Raw genomic sequence first — 25,085 nt, 5'->3', positions numbered from 1 at the left:
TGACAATGGCATATGATGACATGCCAGATGGGCATACATTGTTTAGTAGAACAGAAATGTTCTTTACCTCCTTCTTTACACCCAGGGTGCAAGGTAACACTAATGCCAACCGATGGGAGCTGTTGCAGACAATAAACACAACTGTAAAGGGTTTTAATGCCATAAAGGAAGATCTGAGAGCAATAACGCACATGACCCTTCAAAATAGACTAGTCCTTGATCTGATAAAGGCCATGGAGTGGGGTGTGTGCACACAAATTGGACCCACCCTTGATGAGGAAATTGGGACCCCCACAGAGGCCATAGCCACCTTGATAGAAATACACACCAATATGGTGGGAGAGGTGGAAGATACTGCAGATAATTACTTGTTTAACTACCTGTTCTCATGGATACCCACCTGGTTGGCTAATCCATTCAAACTACTAGTGGCCATACTGGTGCTAGTACTATTAGCCTCTGCGTTATAAGAATAGCAATAGGCCAATGCAAAAAGACTGCTAAGAAGGTAGTAGCGATGAAATAGTAATAAACTTGGATGCTCAAGTACATGAGTACACACAACCGGATGACTTCCCCTGTTACCAACCAATGGTGAGCCCTATCACACCTCCAAGGTCAAAACAGATATATATATCCTCAGGACCCTCAGAATTACACAACACATTGGGTATATTATGATTCTAATGGGGAGTGCTGCTTCATGACCTGGAGTGTAGATGAATATATGAGACGTGAGGGCAGCTTGCGGGGGATGAGTAAAATATGGATACCCAAAGAGCCCTATGAGGTGGAGAGCAGAAGGAAGAGTGTGGTCGAGGACTCGACCAGAGGGGGGAATGTTAGAAGACAGATAAATATGTCACCTAAAGCTTTTGCCCCCTTGATCCAATACCATAAAGGTGAGAACCATTACTCACTGAGGCAACCGTACCGCCCTTATCAAAGGCACGTAAAACAAGACATAGACATCATTTTGGCTGAAGATGGCAAAAGTTGAAAATAACACTGTAACAGTAACAAGCACATGCATTAGAAAGTATGCGTACCTTCTCTCCACATGAAGAAATGCAGAAAGTAAGTAGAAGTAAGCAGAAGTAAACATGAAGAATATTAACACAGCATTCACAAGACATGAAGAATACTAACATCCCTAATGTATAAGGCAAACACGAAATAAAGAACACCCAAATATAGCTCACTAACAAAGAAGGAAGAGTGTAATTGGGCAGCCAACTTCTTTAAGATTGCAGCATGCTTATAATTAAACAAAAGTCCTCCAGATTTTCATTGAACTCAAAAATGCTGAATCCACAAAATACATATCAATGAAGAGCTCAGACAGTAGCTAGCAACCCAAGCCAAGGTTTCCATGAATAAGGGAGAATGGGAATGGCAGAGTGAAAGCATGAGATAACGATTCTCAAGACACAAGCCATATATTCCCAAATTAAGCACACAACCAGTCTTTATTAGCCAGGTGCAAGGACACAGTAAGCAAAAAAAGCTCCATGAAGGATAACTCAAGTCCCTAGAGGCAACAGGAAACACAACACACGTTACTATTAGCTAAAACTTTAATACATAGGAGGTAATTCAATTTCATGCACGTCTCATCACACGTGAGCCATAATTCGAAGACAGTGTCCATTCATTAGAAGTGAACACAGATAGGACACCTGCTGTACTCCCGATGTGTACACACAGACACAAGACACTGCACAAGCCAAGTACAAAGAGATTACCCTGCGCATGGCATAGGAATGAGAGATGGTAACGTCATAGGATATTGGGAGAGTGGCACACATCAGCAAAAAATCCCACAATTGCACAAACATACACAACTATATGATACATTTTATTATATCAATGTGTAAATGGGGGCGGGATTAGTGCATTGCGGAGCGTATAGATAATATTGGTTTACATGTGCTGTCCTGGTTAGTTTAATTCTAACCATATGCGTATGTGCGCTAGACAGAATTGGAGCACTTGATAAGAATCTGTACAATCCTCCAGGAGTCATGTTTGTATTCCAGACATAAACATTGTTCTCATCGTGGCTAGGTGGATTTAAATTGAATTCTAGAGTGCTGACAGATGTCTGTACAGGACATCAAGAAGAATCAAGGTGTGGCCAAAACATTGACCACTGTGACTGCAGTGGCACTAAGCCCTACAGAGAAAGATGATATCTTGTTTTGATTCAGATAATTGGCACAGGATCACTACACTGCAGTCAGAGACACAGCACTTGACCCCTGTAATTTGTGAATCATAGGTTGCGTTCATGATGTTAATATCTTCCATTTCACAACCTTATATCTACTTGCAATAGTTGTATGGGATCAACTGTGAGACCAACATAGCACGGATGCTATTTTTGTAAGATATGGGGAACATATTGCATTTATTGGCATGTCAGACAGGCTACGCATGAATATCTTATCTGTTAATATACCATGACTGTACACTGTTAGGCGTCCTAGCATCAGGAGCTGCCACACATGCATAGAAACCACATAACACAAGCAGTGACCCTCAATCTAGAGAAGGATGGTGATTTTTTTTGGAAGCTGGAGCCCAGTTTGTCTGCTCCCGCAAAAACAAGGCCCATTCAATTAAAATTAGTAGTGGAGGTGCAGGGGAAGTAGTTACAATGGCAACCACCATTACATAATTCAAAATGTGCATTTCTTCTTATATTATTTTTTATTTCTATTTATTTATATGCTTATATTGCACCAGAGCCCGCAGGCATCATGTGGTGAAAGGCCCACTAAACCAGGATTCCCTGCACAAATGTGGTGACTCCTGTATACGCCCCTAGGAGTGGAGATGGATCAGATTGACAGTGAATGGTAGTGTATTCAGACCAGCCACTATGTGGTGATCAGAACTGAATTAGTAACCCATGGAGACCAAAGAGTACATTTATTTCATCATGTAACCCTGGATCGTTATCATTTGGCCCAGATACAAATTCCATACCTCAATTCATGCAGTTTCTGATCTTGCTCTCTTGCCAGTGAAGAGGTCGTGTCCATGTGAGAGTTAGGACCTGCCTCAAATAGTCATCTCTCCGTACATTCCTATGGACTCTAGCTGCACTCATACACTGTGGTAACCTTTGCATATTCCGGCCATTGTATTGTGTTTTGTTTTCACTCATAAAGACGATATACTGCAAAATCATATTCTTGATAATTTTCCCCATATCACCAGCACTCACTACTGGAGCTTTAACCTGTGTTATTATGTATTAGGGTGATGTACTTTGATTTAATTAATTATGAGACATGTTTGTGGTATTACTAATTGATATGTAATGGTGTGGTAAACACGTTTCATATTTTGTTTGTCTTGTGGATTTTGACTCAATCACCACATAATAAACTTATCTCTACTGCCACATATAAATCAACATAAGTGTAGCTGGATATTAAATGTATAAGAAGATACAGATAGACAGACGGATATCGTCTCGGGAGGATAGCTTAGGGACAATGCGCTCGCCTTGGAAGCAAGACGACACGGAGCAACACAGGTTCGATCACCGGGGTCCGCGCTTAGAAACCTCTCGGTATTAAGCGCGTTATAAATAACCTATCATATCATGTCATAGATACATATACAGATAGATAGATCAATAGATAGATATACAGATAGATAGATCGATAGATATGTAGCTAGCTAGGTAGATATGTAACCCAGGTGATAGATAAACATAATTAATTACAAACTTTTTGAAGGTGTATGATAGGTCTACAACTTTCTTGATCATTCCACAGAAAAACAAACCCCTAGAGTTCTTCAAGAAAACAAAGAAATGATTGTACCTGAAGATGAAGGTGAGGAAGGATGAGGACTGTCCTCCTGGGCACTTCCTGCCTGAGAAAGAGCCCCGCTCACTCCGCTTTCTTCAGTCACATTTGAGGACCCGGGTGTCGTCGATCTGCTGACAGACTGAGACTCCTGATCACTTCCGGAGCCACGTTGTTCCTCAAGAGCACCTTGAAGGGCCTCTTCCTCTGCTTTCCGATCTCTCTTGTGAACCCTCGAGTGGACGACAACTTGGTGGTAGGTTCTGAACACCCGCCCACAGTCGGGACACTCAGTTGGCTTCTCTTTCACATTCGTATTACTTTGAAAGTTATATGCAAGGCCACGGTTCATCCCATGCGACAGAAAGTCTCTCGTGCTTTCTAAAGGATCCAGTTTGGTTGACAGGTCCCTGTGATTGAACACTTTTGATGCGTGAACCAGATCAGCCTGCATTTTCTGCTTGGAGACATCTGATCCTAATATTATATATTCTCGCTTCTCTTTATTAAATAAAACTCCAGCACTGGCCATAGAGTCTTCATGGTTGCGGCGGATCTGTTGCTCTTTAGCCAGAAACCCATGCTCGAGGGCCATGCCTCTAGCCATGAGCTGCCACGCTTGATAGCTGCTAATAGGATCCATCTCGGCAGCTTTGGCAGCGGCCTGCAACCTTTCTATACAGCTGGATTTAAGAGGGGGGACCAGGTTCAGACAGCTCAAAAGCGAGTGTTTATCGCCTTCGGAAATGTTATGCTTGATGCCAGAAATAGGGGAAAGAAGTTTGCCCAGAACTTCCTTCTCCTTCATAGGAAGGTCTCCTTTGTGATAGCTCTGACCATGTTCACTTAAGCGAGATTTATCTGCAGGAAGGAAGCCACTCTGCAAACAAGAGATGTACCTTGAATACAAATTTGCATGAGCATCCTGTGAGATGCTGCTAATGGAAACCGCCGCTTCCGTGTCATTGGGGGATTTGTTCTTCACGGACAGCTTGTTCAAGTGCACTTTCATGTGATTTTTCAGGAACCATGGTTCTTTAAATCTTCTTCCACAAATCTGGCAGCAGTGTTCGAAGGAGTCCTTGTGCTTTCTCATGTGGCCTTTCAGAAACCAAGCTTGGCTAAAGACCTGCCCGCACACCTCACAGCGGAACTCGCTCGCCGGCTGTTCCCCATTTCCATTGGCTCCCTGCCCCTGAGCTGACTCTGCAGTGATGTGGGCTTTTTCCACATGGCTGATCAACTCTTCCTCCTGAGAGGCAGCGAAGTCGCAGAGGGTGCACTTGTAAGGCTTGTGTAGTATTCGTATGTGCCTGTCCAACTCCTCGCGCTTTTTAAACTTTCCCTTGCAGAAGGTGCACCTGAATCCCGAAGGTGGAGGCACAGTCTCCTCAAGTGCACTTGTGGGCTTTGGAGAAGGCGCTCGAGTGGAAGTGTCAGGTGTGCTGTGATTAGCTGCCACAGATATATTACAGTTACTCAGCGGGGCTTGCTGAGAATGCTGCTGTGGTTTCATATCAGGTCGTGGGTGCAAAAGGCTATTCTTCAGCTGCTTGTCCCGTAAAATGGCCCTTTCTTCTAGTTCATGCAACAACCTGTTCTCCTCTCGAACACGTCCACGCCCTTTTCCGAGGTTTCCAAGTTTGTGTGTGCGCAGATGAATTTTCAAATTACCCTTTTGAGCTGCCCTGTGATCACAATATGGACACTTGAAGGGCTTCTCTCCAGTGTGAGTTCGCATGTGCAGTGACAGGATACTGTTAAACCGGAAACGTTTTCCACACAGGGGGCATGGGTACTTCCGGTTTTTCCTTGCATCATCCTCTATATCATTCATCTGAGACATTATGCCAAGGTTCTGTCCATTTAAGAACTGCTGAAGGTCAACTCTCCCATTCAAACTGCTGTCTGCATCTCGATTGAGCTGATTGGCTAACAATGCCATCTGACTGCTAATTGGTTGACTGGCCATTGACCCATGACTTTTGTCCTCCAGTGGGGTGGCAGTCTTCTCTTCTGAAAGCTGCCGGCTTTGATGATCTGTGTAGGCGTGGCTGAACTGTGAGTTGATCTGATGCAATTTCTGACTCATCGAATACTGGCCATTGAGAATGGTGCTATTGAGATGGGCTTCCGCTTTCGGGCCAGCTGAGGAAACACCAAGACACAAACTAGCTTCCTCCATTCCTAGAAATAAACAAAAAACACTCCATTTTAAAAACACACCAGAACAACTAGAAACAATTTATCAACTGTATATACCAGCATTCAAATACTATTATTGGTCCTACATTGTTCGGAAAACAATACATGGCGTACACGTGCATCTGCAATGAGAGCTTCGCTACTATATATATATCTGCTTTCAATGTGTTCACCCCAGAACCCTGTATTATTAACAGCCAGTGTTAATCATTTACAAATCATCCAAATAGGTTCTACAATTTGCCTTTAATTAGAACCAATGCGATCAAATTGCAACGAAAGAACAGAAATTGAGCAGTCAAAACGTGTTGACGTCTTACGTTAGTATTTTATGAAAACACCTGTCCAATGTGGAGAATGGTGGATACTTGTAAGATAGTTACAGTAACAGGGGGAGGACATAACTGAAAAGGAAGATGGTAGCCAATTGACGCAAAGGGCCTAATCGCACAAACCCTAATTTCTCACATGAACTCATAATGCTGCTGCAACAAGGGCCAGTTCTAAAACAAAGCAGTGTTAGGTGGTTGCCTAGGGTGCCACCTGCAGAAGAGCAAAAGTGGGCACCACACTGGGCCTAAAGTTTTAAAATCTGTGTCGTTTAAAAAATGATTGGCGTTTAAAGCCTGAGGCAGATTGCCTCTTTGCAATGGATTTGCTGGCATGCACTCCTCTGAATCCTTCTATTGCCGCATTATGAACAATCTATCATTAAAGGTCATGGATGGCAGAAGGTACCCAATTATATGTAATTAAGTATTTTGTGAGTCACAAACACGTCTGGTGACAATATAGGTATTTTGCAATATCCGTATCCTACATGGCAGCCTGCAATACCCACATAGAAGCAAGTAAATCAATTTCTTATCACAGGCTAGTTGTGACATCCCTGCGGACTTGTAATTTGAAAATGACACTACAATCAGTTATTTCTCTTCAGTTGTGACGTCACAATGCCTCGGGCTTTGGCCAGTGCAAAGCTGAATTCTACCAAGAGCCCTTTAGAATGATGTTTACCCAACAAGCTGTACAGGAACACGGCTAAGTCATCCACTAACAGATATTGAAGAAAAAAAAGAGGGAAAGAAGAAAGTGGTTGATGGGTCTGATGTTGTATATTGTAGTCCATTAATAATACACTTTTCAGCAATGTTTACATGATGTTTCCCATTAGAATAGTCTGATAATACAGACACAAAGGGCCTCATTCCGAGATTGGAGGTAGTCATGGCGCTATTTGCGCCATGACTGCCTCCAATAATGGCTCCAGCACCGGTATGGTTCAATGGGGACTTACCGGTGTAGACCGACCTTTGCGGGACCGGCAAATCCCCATTGAAAAAGCCATTCCCCATTCCAATTTGAGCCCCCATAGGGCTCAATGGGAATGGGGAAGGTGCTAATAACGGTACCGCAAATTGTGGTACCGTTATTAGCTCTGAAGTCCCTTAACGGGTCCCGACCGTAACGCCTGGTCAGACCAGGCGTTAAAGGAGGGACGCGCTAAGGGAACTCGTAGTAGGGCGGTAAGGGATAACCGGCACCGGTCTCCTTACCGGTGCCCGGTATCCCTTGCCGCCCTACTCGGAATGAGGCCCAAAATTGTTAAAAATATAGGTGTACTAACAAGAGCTCCTTCACATGACGGTGGTTGGAGCCAGTGCTTCCATTGGCTTTTCTCAATAAGGTAATGAAATTGACAACATATGCAACTTTTATAATTTACAAAATATTTGAACTGCACAGATAACTTCTGGTCAGCAATGTAATGTGTTAAATCTTAGGGCACAAAAATAAAGGACACGCTTTGGAAAAATAACAGGGATTTTGCTATAGTCAACACAAAAGTGCTGTAATATCTCATTAAGCTGATTAGTATGCTGCTTAGAAACAGCGCTAGGTGCTGTAACACATGATTATAATCATAAAAACCCTTCACTGTTTGCAAGGAAGCATTAACGAGGTATATTAAATTTAAGGCGACTCTGTCTAGCAGCTTTGCGAACCTCCAAGACCACGGTTCACCACTTGCTGAGAAAAGCTGCTCCTGTGATAATGTTATACATCAAAATGCGCTCTATACACAGAGAGAAACGTCTAATGCCCCCTTCCCCACCCCCAAACTGTGCAGAGCTATAGAAGCAGCTAATAACTCGGCAATGAGATGCGTGGCCATTGGGGAGGGGTTCTGACAATGGCTAACTGGAATTTCCCTCAAAGTGATCAAGCCCACTTCCTATTTGTCAGCGCAGCACTGACGTTGAGGCTGCTGTCACAACACCGGGTTATCTAACGACGCGCAGCGCACAAACATACAGAGGCCCACACAGTGTAGACTGGTCTTGACTACGTCTTTATTAGAAATGAGGCTTACTGTCTCCCAAATGTAACTTCCCCAACGTGCCCCCTCCCTAGCCCCACCACTACCACAACGAGGCTGAAACCCACAATGTGACACCTTCTCCCTTCTTAAACAAACAGTTATACATGAACCCATTTCTTCAATAAGTCTTGCTGGTTTAATCTTGGCCCTGACCAGCCGTCACTCTTGCAGCAGAGCCGGACTGTGTCTTGAGGGGTGGGGATCCATTTCCCTCCAGTCTCCATGAGACACCTCCCTGCCCGCCATGTAAGGATCATCCAGCTCTCCAAGGGACCAGTCATATGTGGGCACATCACACAGCGCATCAGACTCTTTAGTCTCCCCCCTGCATTCTCTGAAATTGGATACATTGTGGGTAGTTTCTCGCCCGTCATTGTCCTCTGCAGTGATCATAGGGCCCTTCACCTGCGTGACAGTAAGGGGTCCTGTCGCGAACCTGGAGCCTCCTTCTGACATTGGATCTGACGTACCACCGCTCTGTCCCCTATTTCAAACATGCTTTCTTGTGCACCCCTTCTTGCATCTGCCATTGCTTTCATTTTAATCTTCTCTCTTGAAGCCTTCTCTTGGAGTTCTTGGTCAGATGGTTTGGTCACCACGTTAGCCAGACCTTGGGGTAGTCGAGTCCTTAGTCTCTGGCTGAACATGCGATCGGCTGGGCATCTGTCTATGGTGCTGTGGGTGTGTGGTGGTAGTCTTTCAGTAGTTGGTATTGGCTCTGTTTAAAGAGTTTGATGGGCATGTAGGGAATCTCTAGTATTCATCCATTATCACCAAGGCATAAGTGCCATCTCAGAGTGAGCTGAAGAAGTCGATCGCAAACTCCTCCCAGACATTGTCCAGCAGCGGGGACATTTATAGGGGATTTGGCCATGGAGTCGGTGCCACTACACAGCAGATGGCACAGTTCTTCAGTGTTTCTTCAGCTTGCTTTTGCAGGCCTGGAAAACATAATTTTTGTTGGAGCAGTTTCTTAGTGGATATCACCCCTCGATGCCCCTCGTGTGCCAGGTCCACAGCCTGTTGGAACAATGACTTCAGCAGGATTATCTGGCACCCATTCATCACAACACAGTTCTTGGTGACAGTGAGCTCATCCTGTACCAATTTCATGTTCCTGACGTCTTCTTGAGATGCAGGGTCGAAATGTTTAGCCATGTGCTTTGCATGCTTTAGCCTTCTTTGGACGATGGACTGTGTGATGATGGCAAGAGCCACATCGGCTGTCGACAACTGTTGGTGCGTTCTCCATGCAGCTGGGAAAGGCTTCATCTGGTGGATAACATAATGCAGATAGGCATCTGCGACAGAGTGGTCTGGTAGTAGGGTCTCTGTGGGATGACGGGAGTAGTATAGTCAGCTGGGTTCCTGTCCTTCCCCAGTCTATGGCAGATTGTGAACTTGTAATCCTGGAGGCGGAGGCCCCATCTCACAGGGCCTACGGCTCTTGGAGGGCCTGGTGGTCTGCGGCGATCGTGAAGGCCTTCCCAAATAGGAAGAGATGAAAATGCTTGCAGGCACAGATGACTGGTAGGCTCTCCTTTTCGTCCTGTGAGTATGTTTGCTCTGTGGCCGACAGGCTGTAGCTGACTAAGGACAAGACCCATTTGATGTTGGGGTCTTGTTGTCGTATTGGGACAACACTACACCAACACCCACCAGACTAGCATCAACTGTCACTTATGTCTACATGGATGACCTGAAATATGCCATACCAGTGGTGGATGCAATGTTTGCCCTTATAGTCTCGAAACTTGTTTCACACTCAGGGGACCACATTAACTCTTTTATATCTCTAGTCAGCTCCCGGCAGGGTGCTCTCTGTTGCATAGTTTTTCAGATAACGGGAGCAGTAGCTTGTAAGATCTTTGATTGACCACAGGTCTGATACGTCCGTCGGGCGCAGAGCCCCCTTTAGGGCCACAACTTTATTGGGGTAGGTGTGCATACCTTTCTCTGAAAATATGTGCCCGAAGAGTTTCAATGTCCATTTCCTGAACTTGCATGTGTCCTTGTTGCGAGTCACCTTGGCAGCCTCCAATGCCAAACACACTCAAGGCAGTGCCTCGTCATGCTCCTGAGTGGATTTGCCAAAGACTAAAATGTCATTGTTTTAAAATAAGGCAGTTTGGGATGTGTTTGATAACTTGGTGGATCTTCTCTTGGAACATTTCTGCTGCAGACGATATCCCAAAATGCAGCCTTTTATAGCGATATAGCCCCATGTCTGTCAAAAACGTGGTGATGTAGCGTGACTCTCAGGCAAGCTCCAGCGGGTGGTAGCCTTTGTTGAGATCCAGCTTGGAGAATACAGTAGCCTCATTGAGGAGCTGAATGATGTCTGATTCTGGGGACCTGGTGATGTTCCCGCTGTATAGCTAGGTTTGGTTGGTGCGTATCCACACAGAGGCAAATGGACACTTCTGCTGATTTATTCGGGACAGGTACAATTGGTAAGACCCAAACAGTGGGTCCTGTTGCAGGTTCAATGATGTTGAGATCCAGTAGGCGCTGTATTTCTTCTTCCTCCTGTTTCTGGATATGGAGGGGGATACACCGATAATGCTGGGTAACTGATTTGACCGTCGGGACGATGTAGAGATGCACCTTGCAGTTACGCAGCTTGCAAAGGCCTATAAAGAGGTTGGGAAATGCCTTTACGACATCACCCTATGGTGCCAGGTATTTGTGGGCCATCATGTGGCATATAGGCTGTGGACGAGGCCCATATCAATGGCGGTTTGGAAACTCAGTATGTATTCACTGTTAGCTTCAGTAGAGAGCACATGCAACTGGACGCGGGCAGTGTGTGACTTGTGCTTGCATATTGTTGTGAACACTCCTTTACTAGGTAGTAGTGTGGTGGAGCCATATGGGAATAAGTCTACCATGGAATGGTTATAGGGTTTTTCGCTCATGACATTCACTGTTGCGCCGGTTTCAATCAAGAACTCAGTGAGGGTGTTGTTGACTTGCAGGACTAGTGTGGGGCTGTGTTCCTTTGCAACCTTGTTGCCTAACGCTCACACATAACCCCCTTTTCCTTTGGTAATCTGGAGAGGATGAGGATTCACTCCCAACTGTGATCTCACTTCTACATATCGTACATTCCTTCCCATCTTGTAGGACCCTCTTCTGTCTGGGGATCTGTATGGTCATCAAGACTGCTGCTTGTGGCCTTCTCCTTCGGCCGGACGATATCTCCTGTATTCACAACCTGACTTCATTGGACTAAAATTTCGGATGTCATCTCCCCCTCCTCGGGGAGGCCCCTTGTGGTGCGGGCATGGGGGCATTCCAGCATACCTAAATTTGGCACAAGGCAAGGCATGGGCCTACAAGGGGAAATGTGTACCTGCACCAGAAGCAGGTTTTGTTGGGTTTTTTGGTGTCATCTTGGGAAGTCAGTTTTAGTTTGAGGACACCTTCACTCTGCCCATGTTGAAAATGTGTTGCAAGATGGCTGAGTTAGTTCACACCATGGCCCTGATCTCATCTAGGGACTGTTGCTTTGGGAGTAGTTTCTTTCGGAAATCAGGGGACTCACGTCCCGCTATGACCTGAGAGTGTAGCACCTCTTCATTTGGATATTGATGAAATGCACAATGTTTTATTTGGATGCGGACGCACATGACAAGGTTATTTAGCATTTCACCTCTCTCCTACATGGTGGTGTGAAAGATATGTCTTTCATAGCTCACATTGGTATGTGCGGCAAAGGATGAGGTGAGTGCCTCTTGAATCTCCCTAAAGTGGCCTTTTTCTCATCTACTACTTTGTCTCACACTGATGCTCCTACTGCCAGGGTCGGTATGATATTTTTTCTCTCTTCGTCCATGAGGCCCATTACCCCTATGTATGCTTTAAAGTTTTCAATCCAGGGGATCCACGGTGGACCTAGATTGCTGGTGTCAGTGAGGTGGAATGCTTTGGGTAGCTGCCAGGGAGAAACATCCCCTTGAGCCATTTGAAAAACCTCTGATGGGCGGGTAGGCACCATAGCAGGCACATCGTCTCTGACATGGTGGTACAGTGAGCTGGGTGTGTAGCTGGGAGGAGTGGAAGCTCTTATCAGAGTTCACAGTGGGGTTCCTTCCCCTGCCGTTGTGTTGATGCCTCCTTGTAGTGCAGTTTCTCCCCCCCCCCAAATGTGTGCACTTGTCTATTGGCCTGGTATTGAGGTGAATGGCCACCAGACTAGTATTCCTCATGATGGGATATCTTCAGAGAATAACAGCATTTCCACTGGCTGTGCTGATCAGGTCTCCCCCACCTCATCTTCAAAATGGGTCATTCCCCCACGCAGGCTGAGTGTGCCACATCCAGTAGCGTGATCAATGCCCAACAGGCCTGCAGGTTGCTCCGCTCTCCCAGCGCAGCATGCTCCCCATGTAGAGAAAGTAGGGATGAGGTGCTGGCTGTCCTGCTGGACCCCCGTTCTGAGTGGGTTTTGGGAGAAGTGCATGGAGCCAGTGAGAAGTTACCACAGCCACCCGTGCTTCAAGGAATACAGGCTGCTCCTGCTTCTTGTGTTGAGGCCTTGCCTGACGTGCAAGTGGGCACACCAGTGTGTCGAGGCTCGTCTCCTCATTGCCAATGTCAGAGTGGCACTGGCACCACAGCTGTTGTCACGACACCAAGATATCTAACGATGCGGAGCATGAGAACATACAGAGGCCCACAGAGTGTCGACTGGTCTCAACACAGTCTTTATTATAACGGAGGCTTACTGCCTCCCAAACGTCACTTCCCCAACTTGCCCCCTCCCTAGCCCCACCTCTAACATAGCGAGGCTGAAACCCACAATGCGACACAATTGTGCACCCAACCCAAGAATGCATGTCTTCTTCCCTTTGAGACCTCCCTAACATCCCGAGCTCGCCTTCAAATCTCCCATGCTCTCGTATCGTCAGGATATACTGTCAATCCGGTCCATTGCTATACCTTTTGCCAAGTGAATACTCTGTAACAGCGCCACGATGCCCCAGGGCCGATGTGCGCTTTATAAATGCAAATAAATGAATAAAATATAAATAAATAAATAAAAGTGTTTGCTTTCTCAGAGTGAAAAGTCAATGTGACACTGAGAGTCTGTTCTGACGTATTATCAAAGTATTATGCAGTGAAGAGCAGGAAGCCGGGATTTCCTATGCAAGTGGCAATATAAATCATACCCTCAACAAAATGTATGCATGGCCCCTCTTATTTTACCCTACAACGTGAGTCGCCTATGTGAAGGCTTCGGGCCGTTAATGAGACCACCACCAAACAAGGGGGTATTAGCTATTAGCATCCCGGCTCCCTGAAAGCTGTGGATAGCATGCTTGTTTTCACTTCTTTATGATAGCAGAGGATTCTCGTGCCTCGTGCATCCGCACTGTCCACAAAAACAAACTATAAACCAGCATTGCTGAAATTGGATACAGTAAATTAATCTATCTTGCCTTTTTACTATTTCAAGTACACAAGGCCGGTGACCAGGACACCACCGGAGGAGCACCAGAGAGGTGAGGTGGCAAGGTAAGTACGGGATAAGGGCTGGGTGCCGGTGTGGAAGTTAGGGAGTCGGTGGCAAGGGACACCGCAGCACCACACAAAATAGAGAAGCCATAGTGAAAAGGTGCAGATGGCTGCTGAGAATGCAAGCCGTGAATCTGGAATTCCACCTAGATTCTCCCTCACCTGACAGGCTGATACCTCACTCTGGTTTCTAATACAACTTCATCATTTTAAAGAAACAGTATGTTTTGTAATGGGGAACGGGTAGGTTTATGATCTAAAATGTAACATTGTCAAAGACAACACAGCATGGAGCTTGTACAGAAAAAACATCTCTAGACGGTTCCATGTAATAATGTCGCCACAAAAATCTCGCCGTGCAAAAATATCGCCGAAAAATTGCCGTTTTTTGTGACGGCATTATTGTTTTTTTTTTTGCCCCTGTCCCCATATCTATGGTCACCCAAATAATATCGCCACAACATTTTCCCGGCGATATTATTGACGGCGACCATATATATGGCGATATTATTACCTGATACCCTATAGACCACTAGGAAGACTGCTGAAGTTTCCAAAGGGGGCATACATAGTTTGTTGTATTTTCATTTCTCGCAGAACAATATCCATCCAAAAACATCATTGCATTGCACAATTTCATCTTCCACATATTCTTTAAAAAAGAACAAAAAAACATGTTTTTGTGTGCTTAATAATATAACAGAACGTACATTTCAAATATAGAATTGTGTGCCTTAGTTTCATTCTACTGGCAAGGTCTTACACAGCTGCCTAGAACTGCCGAATTGCAGTACCAGGCCTGTCCTCAGTGGGTTGTGGGTCTGTACCTTACATATTTTGGCTGTAGCTGTCAATCTTCACACTTGTCACACGTTAACAGAATAGCGAATCATCAATCACTTGCTTGACAATGTAATCACTTGATTTAACTGCAATAAAATATCTGTTAATGATGTCCTTATATAGCATTTGTATTGCTATAGATGGAAGACATTGTTATTAACCAAATCAATTGTACCATTTCTTACCAATATTGGAAGGATGACTTGGCCAGATTGTATAACCTGCACTATATATTTGCAAAACTGGAATAGCTATGTATTTATTTATTTATTTATTGTTTAATCCTGGAATAACTATATTGATGGTTATAACCTTACCAATAGTGTGCCAGGCTGTGGAAACTCAGCTGTCGCGGGACATCTCAGATATGGCAATGTGCATAGATAATGTGCATGCACTTCAAAACTAAAGAGGGCTGTATCGAGAATTCTGCCATGGTGCCTGGCAAATTCTGCAAATGGTATCTTTCCAATGATTCTGTCCAATCATGGAATTTCAATCAGTGTTGCTAACACAGTGCTCTTTTTATCCTGTCATCCCTTTAAGTGTCCCCCACCCCTCCTTGCTAAGCCCATAACCCCAGGACAGTGAAAATGCTTTGGGTAGCGATTCGTGGGACTTTAAGAACTCCAGGTCTTTCTGACTATCTGCCCTTTTAGGATATATACATAGGCCTCGTGGCAAAAGAAAATCACTTCTGCAGGGTACATATACAAGAATGACCTTTCTCACAAAATAAGAATGTATACATATGCGGTGTGGCAAAGTAACAACACTTCTGTAGGGCTTCTATACATATCCTAAGTATTACCCCCTCGCCCCCACATTAGGATGGACGCACATGCCAGGAAACTTTTGTAGTTAAGGGAGTATGTATGCATGTCACGAGGGCATTCAGATGGTTAACGCTGAAGAGGACTCCCAAGATATGGCAACACAGGCTATTGTGAACAGCAAGACACTGTTAAGACTCTGGTTGAGCACACTGCTTCAGCCCAGTAAATACACATATTGGAAAAGCAGACACCGATCTCCACAGCCTGAACCTTTGCCATCGTTGGTGTTGAGTTAGCAAATCAGCATGCACAGATAATGTTCAAAGAAAAACTGTTTTTCGCCATCCATACTCCTTAACCCTCCACACCACTGATACCAATGCCCAAGTGGTGAGAGGGAACGCCACCACCAGCCTTTTTACCAGTGAGTGTCATTCTTTTGCGACCAATGTTATCTTAGAAAAATATGGCCCTCACTGCCTTTTCTAATGATGTAATTGGTGCATTGGCGTCTGCTCCACACAACTCAAATAATACAGCGGCCCAGAATTCCTGTTTTTGCTCATACAGCTGGCGGAGATTTTAGCGATTAAGGTGATGTCATGATAGCAGAGGAAAGAATTTCAAGCCGGCCATTGAGATGCTATGGACTGCCGATGTCAGTGGTGTACCCAGTGGTGATTGTCAATCTGGTGCGGGCATTGACACTCGTAGCCTTTTGGATACCCTCATCTCCCACACGGCGAATCAAAAGTGGTGATGTATGCATCCAGTTGATGAGTATGCGTTGTTTGATTCATGACGAAAATGCATCCAAATCTCCAAATAAAACTCTTTTGAAGGTCTGTGGATTGACTCACAAAGACGGGCATCTACTTAAAAAAAGCAAGTGTTCAAGTCCTCGCCAGTCCTCTTGCATAAAACAGTTTACCCAAGGTTAATATAAGCATGGAGTACCCCTGTTCATAAACGCAGAGCATCAGGCGGCTGAAACTTATCAGGGTCATTAAACAGCTGTAAACATTGTTACAAAAATAAACCAATGGTTTCATGCTTATATTTTAGCCCAGAGCTTGGTGTGCTGAGCTAGTCATTTTTTTCATCTCTTACAATCAGCGCTGGTGACATTTGAGCATCCAATCAAATTACATCAGGAATATTACTGAGGTGGGCAGGACTCTGGCACGCGGCATGATTAATAGATGTGTATGGCGGCAGTCTTGGTGACCTGTTACTTTTTTTTTTGACTGATTTGAAAGAAATCCTATCCGACAGGGCTGAACATTGGGGACAATAACAGAAAGGAATGTATTTTATATTACGCGTGTTATTATTTCGAACATTGCTGCCTGATTCAGCTTCTCACAAAGCAGCAGAGACTAGCCACAGGTGGAACCTTAGGTACACTCGCATTACATGTTTCAAAGCCTTGCCCGAATTAATCCTTTGAGAGAAATCTTAAACTTCAGATGAAAATAGTGCCCCCAATTTTTAGGATTCCGGTTGAGATTTTATAAATAAAAACAGCTTCTTGTGTGAAAATGTCTGCGCATAATAGCCCATAATTGCCAAATGTCTGCGCTAGAGCAACACAATTCGATTGTTCCAGAACATATTTTAAATGTATTTCTAGTTTTGCTTCTCAAGTACTCCACATGATTGCTATCAATACTGTCTGAGGGACAGTCATTCAGGACTATGCTCTGCTCTCTATGATTGGGTCAGTTAAGGGAATACTGTCTAGGGCGTGGAAAAGAGTGCCTTTTCTACACTCTAGTTAACATTCCTAAAAAAACACAAATTCGTGTTTACTCAATGTTAACATACTGCCAACACATACTCTATGATTGGTATAGAGTTAGAGGTTGTCTATATTGACTGTTGCACACTTGCGGGCTTCACTATTCTCTACAAAAACTCTCATTGAAGGAATGAGTCATGTATGTGCTATGAGATAATAATAAGAGAGAAGGGGTTTTGCTTTTTGTTTGAGTTATGTACATCTAGAAAAAGAAAAAAATGAAACCCCAACAAATCACAGTCAGAAGAACCAGGGATGTTATGTCTTCAGGCCAAATTTCCTGAACTGCTCCTAAAAGAGGCCATCCAAGAAACATTGTCCTCAGAAGAGCGCAACAGGGTAGGAGAAGGGTTGGTGGGCCTGGAAGACCACCAGAGCCGGTAAGCATTTAGTGGGAACTGATGGTAGCTGGGGATTGAGGTGGGGAAGCCTGTAGTGTGACAGAGAGGAGAAAGTTCCACATGTTTGCCTCGGGCAGGACAGGTGAGGATGACAAGAGACATAGGGTAAGGGGGAGAAGGACAGATGGGGGCCTTTAAAATGAGCCCTAGGGGGTGAAACCCCTGATGAAGCCATTATCCCACTGGTTGGAAGCCGAGATGAGCAAAAAAAAGGCTTTTTGGAGGCGCTGTTTCCTGTGGGTGGAAAAATAACATCGAACCAAGCCGGGTAATGTCATAGAAATTAAGCAATTGTTAGGGAGTGAGAATAACTTGCTCAAAATCCTTAACTTCACCAAAACATTTGAAAATGGGGCATACAATTGTTTAAAATACATACAAATACAGTCTTTATGTTCCCCATTGCCACAACCATGTATTGAATGAGATTACGTTTTGTACATTAAATGTGGTGGACATTCATACATGTGTGTACAATCTTCTCTGAACATACACGTGTGTGCAATACTCAATGAATATGTGTGTATACAGCTTTCAATCTACATTTGTGCGTGAAGCTTCAATGAATATGCGTGTATACATATTTCAATCTATGGGGGTCATTACGAGTATGGCGGCAGGGGCTTAACAGCACCGTTAAGGATGGCAGTGCCGCTAAGCCCCTACTGCCATATTCTGAGGTCTCTTAGCGGGCCCCAGCAGGAGTGGCTGGTCTGACCAGCTGTTCTTTGCGGGACCTGTTAAGGGGCCTTGTAACTAATAATGGGCCCGCAATTTGCGGGCCCATTATTAGCGCCTTCCCCATTCAAATTGAGCCCTATGGGGGCTCAAATGGGAATGGTTCACTGAACGAGGACTTACCGGGTCCGCATAGGTCGGCATGTCCCGGTAAGTCCCCATTCAGTGAGACCGGACCCTAGTTTGGAGGCAGCCATGGTGCTAGTAGCGCCATGGCTGCCTCCAAACTCGTAATGCCCCCCCATATCTTTGCAGCTTTCAATCAATTCTATTTGTTTGGCTTCCTATCAACAGCTTTGCGCTGGATATGTAATATTCTCCATTAAAAGGGCACAATGTTAAAGCACCCTTACCCTTTCACATTACACATAGGCCTACCTTTGTATTTCAATATAAGGGATGCATGGGTTTAACATTTTGCATAACTTTATGTGAATAGATGGAATTCTCTTAGCTATCTCTCACCCACAAAGCATTTTACAACTCTCACTGCCGACAAATGATACATAAAATTAAATTCATCAATAATAGTTCAGGACAATATGATGGCCTGTGCCATTCTATGCCGTCAGGATCAACACATTCTATTTGAAATGGTGCCTAATTTTACAGACCATAAACTGTATTTAAATCACACCGAATCACATCAGTTTTGCACCAACACTTCACAAAATGCAAATAGTTTGGTTGAACATTAAATCTCACTTTGTATACAAATGAAATTGAAGACAGATGGGATATTCTTTAACACTGTGCCTGTGCCCCTGCCACTTTAGCATCTCCTCTTTGTTCCCAGCCCTCTTATTCCTGCGAGGTACAGCATTCTAAGGGCAATCTGGAGTTGTACTGGGGAGTCTACTTACATTCATAAGGTGGCTTCTCATTTTGGCGAATCAGATGGGACCTGTGTCAGGAGATGTCTGCATCAGTTAGGTCCCTTGTTTCAGCTGCTTGTTTGGAAACCAATCTTCCATATATGGCAAGATCATCTCTCTCCAAAAGGGCTTCTTTCTCCAACCTGCCTGGAAACCAGTCTCTAACTGGTCACAGTTGGTATAAGTGCTCCCCAGTCAGCTCCTTTCAGTTGTTATCACAGTAATATTCTTCAATCTATGTTTGTATTTGACTGTTCAAGATATTTTATAATCCAAAACTCCTCCCTTTATCTTGTGACTGAGGTGTGGCTAGTCACCAGTCTCTTGACACCGACTCCAGATACATGTATAGGCATGTTACATTTCAAGTTAAATAGAAATGCAATGTTATTCAAAGTTAAATATGTTTTTGAAAGTTAGCAGACCTTCATGTATTAAAGAAACTCAAGTGATTGGAAAAGTTATGGGGGTTATGCACATTTGCATTGGCTGAGACTCACAAACATCTGTGTGTGTTCAGCATAATTCAAAATATCCAGACCAATGGATTTCATTAATAAAGCAAGGGGTTTCAGATATCATTTAAGAGGGTTGTTGAATGGACAGAGCCCTCAGGGAGACAGATTATTGCCTTTTGTTCTGAAGTGAATAGATGAATAAAGATAAGCCAAGGCTGAATGTATCCTTGCTGGGCTACCTGTGTGCAAGATCATTTGAGCAACTTTGCTAAATGGGCATAATGGAAAATGGCACTTATATATTATAATGAAAGCTGGCACTGTTAGGCTACCTGAGCATATCGCAGACGATGGTTTGAATATCCTCTGAGTGCATGGGAATGACACAAGTATCTGATTTTGTTTAGCATGACATCTGGCAATGGTGTGAGAACCCAGGTGTTTGATGACAAAATCAGCAAATAGCTTGAGTACCTAAGATTTTGAAGGCAACACCGTGGATCTCATTAAATAATATTTTCACTGATAGAAGTATAATTTTGGAGCCTTTTGGAAATGGGGAAAATGGATCTTGTGCAAATACATATTCTTTTAACTCTTTTTTCTAGCAGGGCAGTGTTTCTACCTAGTACTATTACTGAGCCGAGGTAGAATGAGGAAAACACTGCGAGAATACACTTTTTTTCTAGGGAAATAATTTGCCCTCAAGCAAATAATTCCATGACACATTTCTGTAATGAAGCCCCTTGTAGATAATAACGATACTTGCCACATAATGTGAGTAAGAAAGCCTATTATGCTGTTCGCTGATAGCTTTTACTTTTAAACTTCAAATTGGCAACATATGAGCTGTCTAAAACTTGCATGAATTTAATGCAAATGTCTGTCAAAATCAATGTAGTTCTCGAACACTCCTGTAAAAATTGGAATCCACTATAACTACTGAGGCTTCACAGTAGGCTTGTTTTTTCTTCCTTCACATAGCTGGCCAAACTTTATCAGAAGTGATCTGAAGGCACCCAGAATCTTCTAGTAAGATTCAGGTATGTTAGAGGTTTCCACAGATTTTTCTCCCAGCCGTAATCTGCCCAAGTCACCTTTAAGCGCTGTACATCTTTATGGAAGTTCGGGACAGGTTAGAGACGGTTTTGGGTGAAAAAACATGCACTAAATAACTTAAAAAGTATAAGCAACTGAGAGAAATGTTAGTGGAAAGAGATGGGCCAGATTTTAGCAGGCGGAAATTGAGTCCTGTGCGTCTGTGAATGTTATTGTGGTAGGACAGCACATTAAACTATGCTGTAAGATATCTCAGTAGATCAATCTGCCTCCTGTAGAGATCTATGTGTAACCTGCAGGTTCCAGGTTTGAATCTCAGTAAGAAGAACTCAGCCTTTCATCCTTCTGAAGTGGCTCAAATTAGTAAAGATGAAGTGGGGATTTGTAAGATTGCATGCCAGACCAGCAGATGCAGTCACATGCATATATTATTAAGGTTTATAATATTAAAATATAGGGAATTCATGATCACTTGCACCTTTGAAAAGGCTATGGGCCGGGGGAGAGACAGTCATGCATTGGGGTACATGAACTTTCATTTGGCTGAGTTTTCTTCCATGAGGAGTACTGAGGTTATTTATTTAATAACAGGTAGATTCTAGAAATGCAGGTCAATGACCCCAGAAAGACCAGTAGGGCAGAGTCATTCACATGTTAAGTATTCATGATGTAGACTCTGACATTCCTTGAAGGAATTCTATTTAGTCAGGTCGGTGCTATGTTATGAGATCTGTACCTGGGAAAACAGATTACACATCTACATTATAGGTGTACAGGAACCACCATAGATCGTCCTGAAACAAATGGATGCAATCGTGCTAGGAGTTAGATCAATTGTGCTGCAGCACATCCCCCTGGAATTGTGCAAGCAACCTTTATGAATAAGGCGACCTTTACATGCCTTGAAGCAATGCAAATAAAAAATGCATTTTCTGCAAAAACATGTATTTGCCTTTATTTTTATGAATGTTGCACTAAATGTTTTTTTAAATAAATTAAACATTTTCCCAGCTGAAAAAGGTAGGGCATTTTGCTTTCTGTTTTAAAGAAAAGGCCAGGTAAAAGCCATTCCCCATTTTGACACTTTACTTTCTTTGAGCATCCCTGGCAGGAAAGGTCCTGAACTTCTGACCTATTCCATTAACTTTATTCTTGGTTTGCTTTGACCGTGTGCTGGCAGCCAATGGTCTAATCCCCTCAACTCGAAATGTACATTACCATGAATTGTCAAAATCTTAACCTGAACCGGTTACTAAATCCCTTAAAAGCTTTGGTGAAATCAAATTACCTGAATGCAGTGAACATTGAGTGATTGGGGTTTGGCCAAATGTATTCGCTCAGGCTTACCTACTACCCACTTGAAAGAATACAACAAATTGTACGTGTGATGGTTCATTTGTATGTGGGGCCATTTCCATGTGTGAGTGAGGAACATTGCTCCAGTGCAAACTAATGAGAGTGAGTGCGAAGCGGAATAAGTTCTTCCAATACCAAAACAACCACAGCTGGCGTTAACTATACATGTGAATACATTTGTATAGTGAGTGAGTTGAGGCTGACCATACCTCGCTCGGCCTAATCCATTCTAGGGGTTTCATTTACTTCTTGTAAAAGCTCAAAATACTTCCGGACACAAAAAATACACACTGATTTGCTAGCAGCTAATCATCTAAGATTACACCAATTCTTTCTACTGTAAACATTTTAAACTACACAGGTGCCATTCCGACAGAAGAGAGCGCATATTTGCTACCGTATTGCATGCTTAAAATATATCAAACTACCGTTCCACACATACATTTCGTCAAACCGAAAAAGGACCTCAGTTGACGTAGGTATTTTGTTAAAGTCATTAGGAAACAACGTTGCTAATAAAACTGCTCGTGGGAATTGACTGATGCTAGAGTTTGAAATGCGAGTGTATTACTTTTTCAGTATACTGATAATTATTTACAAGGCACTAAATGGTGTTTGCCAGAGAAAGAAAGTGTGTCATGAAGGCTGGCATGGAGTAGTAATTACCACCCGAGCAGTGTGGGGTGAGCAGCCAAACAGGTTTCTCTGGCCTTGGGCTAAGTCCAATGACACAGGGCTTCTTTCCGATAGAGCTGATGGATGCTCTACTCGCCCACCTCCTGCGATCACCTTTGCTTTTTTGATCAGCAACCTCTCCCTTGCCTCCTTTGCTTCCTCGCCCCAGCCCCTTTGGGCAGAACTTCATCTTTGAAATATGAAATTGGCTCATATGTAGTGCTCTCTTCTATTTCCATGGTGGCCATGTTTCTTTGTCCTTTTTTTTTCTTTCTTGAAAACGACTTTACTCACGAGTGTGTTGTCACAAAAGCAAAGGTATCCGTGAATGATGCTGCTTCTGACTCTAGGCGCTGATCACAGTAATCCATGGCGAGCAAGCCTTTGTAGGCTGTAGCAGCCCTTAGGCCATGTTACTTTCTAAAATATGGCCTGCTAACTACATCTCCAGGCCAAGGAATAGCTCTCTGCATCATGGATTACTGTGCAATTACAATTGAGCATTTCAACGGTCTGTATTAGCAAAGGATGAAAATGTTGAGGTGGAATATTTAACACAACCAAATACTATTTGTATACAGTACTTTTTCCAATTAAATGATGGTTTAAACTGAAATATTACGCATATTCGAGAGTTGTCTCATTCATTCAAAGGTATTACATGTACAGTTTATGTTTTAATGGCCGAAACCTCATATTAAATAATTGGGGAGTCTTCCTTCTAAACAGGGATGGTGTAAAACAAGTTGACTTTGGTCCGCTGTTATGCGAAAGAGTGTGTAGGAAAATGTTAATTTATAAGAAGGAGCATCAATAGGATGATTAAAAAAAGACTAAATCACTTCACGCAACACATGTGACTCAAGCTCTATGACATCCTTATCTTCAAAGGGGACCGCTGCTCTACTGCCATTATTCCCCATTGAGCCACGTCGTCCTTGCAAGAAATGCAAAGTTACAACAATGATCAAAGTATGGTTTATACAAGATTACACAGGGAGATCCTGTTGAAGGGCACGCGTCCCACTAGCGACATTTGTAATATAAATTATAAAATGAGTGTGAGAAATCATAACCGAACTACAGTCAGAGTTTGACTAAGACATTGTGGAGGATCCATTAACTGCATGGCTTTTCTACAGAGCAGGAGTCTAGTTACTTGACTGATTGACTGCGTGCAAGCATTTCTATAATGTACTTCCCCTACTATGAGATCACTAAATGTTAGGGCCTCATCCGGGTCGTAACACCTTCAGATATATCCAGACTAAAGAAGAGACACTGATTGTCCAGTACCTTTTGTACCTTTTGTAGAGGAAGAGCCTTCCATTCCTTAGCTAGGCAGATGTTTCACCCAGTATCTTTTGGCGGGAGGATAGCTCAGCAGCAATGTGCTTGCCTTGGAGGCAAGACGACACGGAGCAACAGGGGTTCGATCCCCGGGTCCGCGGTTAGAAACCTCTGGGTACTAAGCGGGATATAAATAACCTATCATATCACGATAGAGGTAACATATTCACCTTTATTAGGCACAGAGTGACCTGCCATGGAACATAGGTGTGACTCGTGAAGATTGAGTTTACTCAAATATTGTGAACCCGTTTTGTAAATTATTTAGGGCAGCAGTTTTGTCACTTTAAATTGTATCCTGTTTGTCACCTCAGAACCCTCGTAAACTGGGTTTTATTCCTGTTCCAAATCAGACAGAGATAAACGTTTTAGGTCAAATCACGTTTGGGTAATTGATTTAGCTGTACGTTTGGCATAGAGGGCATTGTTATATAGAGTATGTTGTGAAGATTTATTTAATTTTATTGAGCATTTGTTAGGTGCCAATACAACAGAATTGTGTTTCAAAGCACCACAAGGCTTAATGTGAAGGGGGCAGGGGAAAGAAGAACAGTGAATATACAGTTGTGGTCCTACAATGCCTTGTGGCATTCGGGCGTGCAAGTACAATGAGGAGACGTGCAGGAAATAGGGATGGAAGGAGGGGGGCAAAGGGTGGACACGTGCTGGTGGAGGGCCCAGGAGGGAAGAGCCAATGAGGAGAACCTCAGGCTAAGTGCTAATGCAGGTGACCACCAAGGGTGGGATGCAGAGCTGCCAGGCAGGGGCCCGAAAGGGTGGTGCACTGAGGGGGAGGTTTCTGGTATTGACTGGGGAGAAGG

The 25,085-nt window shown here is 43.7% G+C and overlaps 1 protein-coding gene across 6 annotated transcripts in view; it reads right to left on the bottom strand.

Annotated features, from left to right (window-relative positions):
* ZNF536 (zinc finger protein 536) overlaps positions 1-25,085 on the bottom strand; it is a 1,807,595-nt gene that overhangs the window by 1,205,422 nt on the left and 577,088 nt on the right. For all 6 annotated transcript variants that reach the window (XM_069607083.1, XM_069607085.1, XM_069607082.1 and 3 more), the window contains one exon: positions 3,840-6,011. In XM_069607083.1, coding sequence (XP_069463184.1) covers positions 3,840-6,009 — 2,170 coding nt within the window. In that variant the 5' untranslated portion in view covers positions 6,010-6,011. The remainder of the gene's footprint in view (positions 1-3,839; positions 6,012-25,085) is intronic.

The sequence above is a fragment of the Ambystoma mexicanum genome, chromosome 1p (assembly GCF_040938575.1).
Source record: "Ambystoma mexicanum isolate Mex_15411 chromosome 1p, UKY_AmexF1_1, whole genome shotgun sequence".
In the NCBI taxonomy this organism is placed as follows: Eukaryota; Metazoa; Chordata; class Amphibia; order Caudata; family Ambystomatidae; genus Ambystoma; species Ambystoma mexicanum.
The sequence above is the reverse complement of the archived record's forward strand: the minus strand, read 5'-3'. Positions and strand labels throughout refer to the sequence as shown.